The sequence below is a fragment of the Arachis hypogaea genome, chromosome 8 (assembly GCF_003086295.3).
Source record: "Arachis hypogaea cultivar Tifrunner chromosome 8, arahy.Tifrunner.gnm2.J5K5, whole genome shotgun sequence".
Lineage (NCBI taxonomy): Eukaryota > Viridiplantae > Streptophyta > Magnoliopsida > Fabales > Fabaceae > Arachis > Arachis hypogaea.
Genome location: NC_092043.1, coordinates 17607055 through 17614708, shown reverse-complemented (window position 1 = coordinate 17614708; position 7654 = coordinate 17607055). Strand labels below are relative to the sequence as shown.

The following is a 7654-nucleotide window of genomic DNA, read 5'->3' as shown; positions in this document are numbered from 1 at the left end:
CAATTTGCGTGGACTAGAAAAAAGGAAGGATTTACACAATATAAATAAGTATTTTGCAGATACTCCTACCATATTTATTTAAAAAGAAAATCGAAACAGATTAATTTAACATGTGAATGGTCTGGAGAGAAGTAGTGATTTAAATTTAGGAGTGGGACAAAAGTCATTAAAATTGAAAACAAAGAAAGATCCAAAGAAAACTTAAAGAGAGAATAGGAATAAGAATGGAGGAAGGAGGAAGTTGTTTAAAATCAAAGATGGGAAGAAGCGCATTCAATGATTTTTGTGTAGCTTGCAAACACTCATTAAATATTTACTGTTACGTCACGCAATCTGAGTCCCCACCATCACCTATAACCGGGACATCTCTCATAAAAACCAGTCCATATACCAACCAACATTTTAGTACCCTTCAATACAAAAAACACCAAAAAGTCAAAAGCAACAAAACCCTACACAACCCAATTATCAACGCTAACATACAACGTTACGTTACGGGACTAGACATATTCTTGCAAATTCTACTACTACTACTACCATATTTTAGGGGGAAGCAATAATTTTAAAACAAATAAACAAAAACCAAAATAAACTGAATCCATTACAATGCAGGCATTAGAAGATCATTGCACAAGCTTGAACCTTCTTGTGTTTTATTCTCTGCCCTTGGGCTGCTCCCAGCACTGCTATTTGATAAAGATCCAAAGGCTGTCTTCTGCAGAACCCCAGTGGGAGAAGACCCTAATGGAGGGCTATTAGTATTATCCCACCCATCACTCATGAGGTTAAGTGCTGAGGACGAATTGTTGTTCTTGCCACATTGATTATCACTTCCATTGTTGTTGTTAGTGCTGAGATTCAGAACTTCTCCAAGAGGACCACCCATTGAACTCTCCCAAGTGATTGGAATCCAGTTAGCTTGCCTTGATGAGTTTGATGAATCACTTAAAGCATTGTTTCCCACTCCCAAACCCATTTGAATCGGGTCTAGCTCCCTTGATAGACGCAGGGGTGACAGAGTGAGCTTGTCATTGGTGGGAGAGGAGGTGGACGACATGAAGTCATTGGAGGTTGTTGTCATGGGGATGGAAATCGAGAGCTCGGTCCTCTCGGACTCCGGCCACGACGACAAGGCAGAGCGGTGGGTCTGGGATTTGGGCCAGTCGTCAATGAAATGCCTGAGGGAATGATGGGAATCAGTTTCCCTGTCTGTTAAGGTTGTTGTGGTGGTCTTCTGGGAAGGGTTCAGTAAGGAATCAGAAGTGACAAGACCAAACTCATTATTCCTTGAAGATTCCTGTTGGTATGGGATTTGGTGTTTGGGAATGATGAAAGGGTTTTCCTTTGGTTTCAGCTCAAGAGTTGGTGGCAGCATTGGAAGTGAATCTTCAGCTTCTGGGATTCTCTCACTACCATTACTCTCCTTATTATTATTAGTAGTAGTAGTAGTCATAAACATCCTGCAATGAGAAAATAAAAAAAAGTGAAATTGTGTTGTGTTGTGTTTATTAAAAGCACATTTCCTAAACTATATCACACTTGACAGAGAGATAAATAAAGTAACAAGAGCATCTTCCTTTCCTAAAAGGAATCTCAACCACTATTAGCATTGACCAGTCAGCGTCATAGAATAAGACCTGCTGATGGTATTAGGAGGTGAAGAATAGGTGAGGGTGTTGGAAGGAGGAGGAGGAGGAGTGTTTCCGGGCACCACATTCTTGGTGGTGGAGGAGGTGGTTGTCCCGGTGAGGGCATGGCCATTGTGGCCTTCCACAGGCTTTCTTGAACGATGGCGTCCTCTGTTCATGTGCCGCTCACAATACTTCTGGTCGACAACGGCATCTCGGGAGCAACGCCATTTCTTGCCATCTGTTCTCCGGCACCTGCCTGGCTCGGGATCGGTGCTGTTAGAGAAGCCCAGATGGAACCCAGCCCAGCCCACTGCACTGGGCCTGAAGAAGTGAGAGAAGCCAGCAGAATGAAGGGCTTTCTTGATGGGAATAAGAAGATGAGATGGGACAGGGACATTAGCGGTTATATACTTGTAGATCAGGGCCTGCTGTTCTAGCTCCATCCACTGTGATGGAGTGAATGCCCCTCTCATCCCAATCCCATTCCCATTCCCATGCATGCTATTGCTTCCCCAACTGTGACAACCTGTCCAACAACCACCAATCAAAAACTTGCAACTATTCACAAAACATAAATAAGTAAATAGAGAAAAAGCTTACCTGTATTTCTTGATAAGGGAAGGTAATGATATGGTGAAGAGAAACTTAGCATTTGTTGCTGCTGCTGGTTGCCACTAACATCAGAGAAGAGAGTTGCATTGGATCTCAGCAAGCTTGATGACGAGTTCCTCTCGCCATTCATACTAGTCTTAGCCACTTTGTTGCTCCTCCAATATTCATCATCATCTTCGTTGTTTGTGTTGCCACCGCCAGATCTCTCCTGCTTCAACAACCCAGATCCGTACCACTTGTGCTTTGTCTCACCATCTGAACACCCAATAGAACCACCCACCAACCCATCCAAACCCACTGCCCCAAGATCCATAAAGAAAAGAAAACACACACACCAACAAGTAGAAGAAGAACAAGTAAGAAAGCTAGAGTAGTAGCGCTATTAAGGTTGGGAGGGAGTAGTCATGGGACACAAGCAAAGAAGAAGAAGAAGGGAGGCACATCATCATAGTTCATATAGATAGATAGATAGTTAGAATGAAAATGAGGAAACAGCAGATATGCCTTATGACACCTTTAAAGCTAAGCTCAAACTGGAAAAATTGAAAACAAGAATGTGGCTTTTGTGTTTTCAAGAGTGAGTTTTCTGTCTTCACAAACATAAATATAATTGGAGAGAGAACAACCCAACTGCACCAAGTTTATATCTTGGGCGTACTCATCAAAATATCCAAAAAATTTTATCTACTATTTGCAAAGTTTCATGCTAATAACAATAACAATAATATAATATTGCGGTTGCTTTGTTTCGCCCCACGCCTAGTGCATAGGGTCTTCTACTACCCTTGTGGGTTAGAAAGGGCATTTATGGAAACCTACTCAGGAAAAACATTGGAATGTAGCTGGACCGAGAAGGACGGGGATGTCATTTTATGCAAATGCCTACTTAATTACCGAATTCCCCTCCTTCCTTCCACAATGCTTTGGAACATTTTCAAGTTGTAACCGTGAACGTAAGATATGATCGGATATCATTTCTGTCTTATTATTATATTGTAGAATAGTACAAGAACTTGATAGAGTTAGCTGGCAACAGTAAAATTAGTAGTTACTAGTAATGATGATTACAATGGTAAAAAAAGTAAATAATAATAATATCATAAAAATAATTAAATTAAAAAAAAATAGCGAGGAAGAATAGTAGTATTAATTTGCCTTGCAAAGTCCGCTAGCGGTATCAGAGGAGGTTCTCTCCCTCATCTTAAAGTAAGAAGGGCCAAAAGGTAGTAACAAAGATGCACCGCCACGTGACTCAGTCGCCACTCCAAAATAATTCTACCTCATCTCTATCTCTCTATACTCTGTCCTATTCTCATCTCATACCATAACATTATATTATACAATACTTTATGCCATGGTAATGTGTATAATAATAAAGTAGATCTGTATCACTCTTATGTACTTTGTGCTTCAATTGCCAAAGAGCATAACTTGAGTGCAAAGGTATGCAAGCTAGGTAGCCTAGTTCCTGAGCTTAAGATATCAAAAGATCACATTTTGTTCTCTTTTTCTTCTACGTTGCGTCGAAAATACTTTTTTCTCCTTCCAAATAAAAGAAAAAAAAAGTTTAATTCAGGCTTTTTTCTTTCTATTATGAAGACATTAGCTTCCCCCAACTACTTTTTGTTACATCATAGATTCAAAATAGTAAATAAGCCCCGCATAAAGTCAGTGGCTCTGCGTGTTCACATACACAATTAAATTCCTACGTTGTTGTACTCTGCCCTCGTAACGGGTTTCATATTCTAACATCATTATTTTCTACAGAAGAACAAACAGGACAACCTAAATAGAACTTGTAGTATTAGACAGCCTAAAGAGAAATAACTGCCAATCCATCTTGTTAGATTGGTCTTACTCATATGAAACGAGTGTTGGAATGGGCCACATTCTTGACTCTCTAAGTATGCCCACTTTTATGTAGTACTAATCAATTAAATGATATAATTAGTTACAAAAATATTATTCGTACACTAAAATTAGTCACTAATATATTCACAAATATATGTATATTTAATTTATTTTTAATGTGTATTTATATTTTAATATGTATTTTTATACTAATAACTGATTTTGATAACTTATATGAAAAACCAAAGCACATGACTAGTGACCACCCTCTTTGTACTAATTAATAATTAAGGAACATAAACAAGGAGCACACATGACCTACTAGTAATATTAAACATGTTCCTTTTTATAGTTTATGCAACCTAGCACATGACCATCTTGTATGTAAAATACATGCATACATTGCTTTTGTCATATTCTTTGTATTATATTATTATTTATTTCATTATACAATTTTATTCCTCTTTTTTTAAGTCAAGTTGACCAACTAACATTTATATCAACGCTCAAACCTGTCTAATATGAGATCCAATGTGAATCAAAATGATATCATTGATGGTCTCCTTATCATCTCCACCTCTTCATTTTTTTTCAATTCACATTTTGATAGAGCTACCTATCTTAGCGATTTATTCGTAAAACTATCTACAAATTTAGAAATTATTCAGATTTAATCGAAAAAAATGTATTCTATGTATTATAGCATGTCTGTACTGAAGAGATTTATGTTTATCTCTCAAATTTTATTTACTAAGAACTTTTAGAATTAAAAATTGTGCCTTCTATCAGTTTATAATTTATTATAGAGAATATTTATCTTTTTTTTAGATGTAAATCTATTGTCATTTTTTCTTCTGTAAAAAAAAAAAAAAAGAAATCTATTTTAGTGAATTTTTTATTTATGTGATTTAAATTTAAAATGTTGTTTAGAGGAAAACAGTGATGTACTATTAGAACCAACCACCATTAATTATTGGTACTTTTTGTAGCTAGACTTCAATTTTCTCATCACTATTACTAGAATTCAAGAAACCATCATGAATTGAAAGAAGATAAATTTCTGTACCCCTAATAACACACATTAAAAACAAAAGAAGGAAAGTGTGAGAGAAAAACATAAATAATAGGGCAAGAGAAAAGAATATGTAGAACATGAGAGGAATGTTGGAAGGTGATGTTGCTTTCTTGCATAAAATAAAATGTATGGAGGGCAGAATTGATAATTTTCTTTTAGTGGGTCTTTCTTGGTAATTAAATGAACACGGAATGATGAAAATTTGCATTATATCTCCAGCATCCTTATCCATATATAGAACATATCTGCAAAATATACCTACCAATCAAACTAGGAAAAGAGTTGGTTAATATTTGGAACAAGAGTTGCAGCAGTTTGTTGGGTTGGCAATGCGTTCATTTCATTTATGTCTCTTTTCTTCTTTTATTTTTGTTCTTTTTTTTTACCTAATATACTTCTCTAGTGATACCAATTCTAAATGTTTCTGTATGTAATATAATTGCTGTAGCTGAAACAGTAGCAGCACTGATCCCATTAATATTAATATATGTATGCATATGCAGGGATAAGAGTTAGCTTTCTATTCTCTTCTATTCTATTCTAAGTTTCTAAACTCTGTCACAAATAGACCAATCTTTTTTGTTTTCTTTTATTTTATTTTTTTTATTTGGTTTTTGTTTTTGAGTGTGAGACCCCACGATGGTTCAATGACCAAAGGTGCAGGGACAGATATTTATTTCCCTTCGATTTTGAGACCCCAAAACAAGATACGCATTGATTAAGGTGGAGGACCGCACATCATCTTTAACAAGAAAATAAATTAAAATTGTTATAGTACAGTCACAAATTGCTTGCCCAAAAATTAATATAGGGCATGTATGTGTTTCCACTATGGAGAAAAAGAGTTAAAGCAACAAAAGTAGTTATGGTTTAATTGGTTATAAATGGTAATTAATTATTAGTGATTAAAGTGTGTTGAGTGAGGTAGGGACGATGGTGGTGGTATTGGAGAATGTTTCGTGGTGAGTACACAGGTTATGTGGGTGTCGCATTTGAGAGAGCAATTGTGAAAAAAGGGTTTTTGGTGTGGCTTGTGTTTAAATTTTACCGGAACAAGCAAGGGAGGGTGTGGGTGTGACTATGCAATTGTGCATTCAAGTGCTTTTCATGCGGCCATTTAATTATGTGTGTGTGTGTTTGTACTGTCATTGTCTCCCAAGGTTGGGTTTCTTGGCATCGCTGTCATCACAATCTACTACACACTCTAATATGCTATTTCTTTCTTCTACAATACACACATACATACATAACCCATATTAATTTAAAAAAGAAAAAAAACATTTGGATTGAAAAATATATTTATGCCTCTGACTTTTTTTAAAATTAGGATATTTGAATCTCTCTATTCAACTGGGATTATAAAACATAATGGAGATATCTGACATGAATGCCGTTATGCTGAAGTGGTCGTAACGGTGTCCCATGTGACTGTGGCAGAAAAATTTAGAGACAAAAAAATTTCTCAACCCTAAAATTATATCGTTTCTATCTAAACCTCCTCCTAAATTTGTCCTTGACCGCCGGCTGCAACTCCGAGAATGCATTAGATATTTGATTAGTTTTTTCTGAGAAGTTTTCAACATTCCTTTCATTTATTAGCATCTCTATGGATGAACTCTTGCTGCAACACATCTCCAAACTCAGGATTCAATTTGTCTACCGAACTTGCCTGAACAAGAATTTTATTGTCAAATCGTTTCGAATAAACATCATCTTCTCTCTCTACCCTTATTTTTCAACAACTATTTTAGTGAGTCCTTGCTTGTACCATACTTAAAAAACTTTCAAGAAATTATGAATGTCAATTACATTTAATATGGGTTGTAATATATGCGTGTCGATTCTTCTAGATTATATTTTGCATTAGTAGTGGTCAATATGAAAAATCAGTTAGGGAAATTAGTGAAAATATTAATAACTTTTCCAACTATAGAATTGTCAAATAATTTATTTGTGGGTAAAATTTCACAAGTAATTGAAAAACTAAATTCTCTTAAAGGGCTCAATTTCTTACAAAATATAATTAGTGGCGCTATTCTACAAACTTTAGGTAACTTGAGAAATTTGAAATGACTGGACCTCTCATGAAATCAGGTGAGGGGTGAGAGTCCTTTAGCCTTAACAAATTTGAATTTTTCTAAATTTTAAGTGTTTCGTAAAATCAATTAGAGGAAGCTATACCTATAGATGGCCAATTCAACACATTCTAAAATGATTCATATGGAAGAAATACAATGCTATGTGGATTCTCTTTGTCAAAATCATGTGATAGGATTAAGGACAATGGACATACCTCATCATTTTTGACATTTGAGCATGAAAAAAATTTTGAATTTGGCTAAAAATCTGTTGCAGTGGGATATGCATATGAAGTGATGGTTGGAGTGCTCTTAGTATGCTACTTTCTCTACATTGGAAAGCCACAATGGCTTGCAACGTTTTTAGGTATTCGTATACCAAATAAGAGAGTGAAAAAGGAAAACAA

At 35.8% G+C, this 7654-nt stretch overlaps 1 protein-coding gene across 1 annotated transcript; it reads right to left on the bottom strand.

Moving 5' to 3' along the window:
• Nucleotides 1-280: 280 nt before the first annotated feature.
• On the bottom strand, nt 281-3101 carry LOC112706402 (growth-regulating factor 1). The gene is made up of 3 exons (XM_025757699.3): nt 2232-3101; nt 1638-2157; nt 281-1460 (listed from the first exon to the last, which is right to left on the bottom strand). Exons 1-3 carry the CDS (start codon nt 2554-2556, stop codon nt 602-604), a joined length of 1704 nt encoding a protein of 567 aa, XP_025613484.1. The 5' UTR covers nt 2557-3101; the 3' UTR covers nt 281-601.
• Between the last annotated feature and the right edge of the window lie 4553 nt (nt 3102-7654).

Bases quoted from the DNA above. Each gene is read 5' to 3' on its own strand.
- LOC112706402 (XM_025757699.3), bottom strand. From the start codon at position 2,556: ATGGATCTTGGGGCAGTGGGTTTGGATGGGTTGGTGGGTGGTTCTATT. The intron at 2,158-2,231 runs GTAAGCTTTTTC...GTTGTTGGACAG, and splicing joins TCCCTTATCAAGAAATACAG to GTTGTCACAGTTGGGGAAGC. The intron at 1,461-1,637 runs GTCTTATTCTAT...TTCTCATTGCAG, and splicing joins CCTCCTAATACCATCAGCAG to GATGTTTATGACTACTACTA.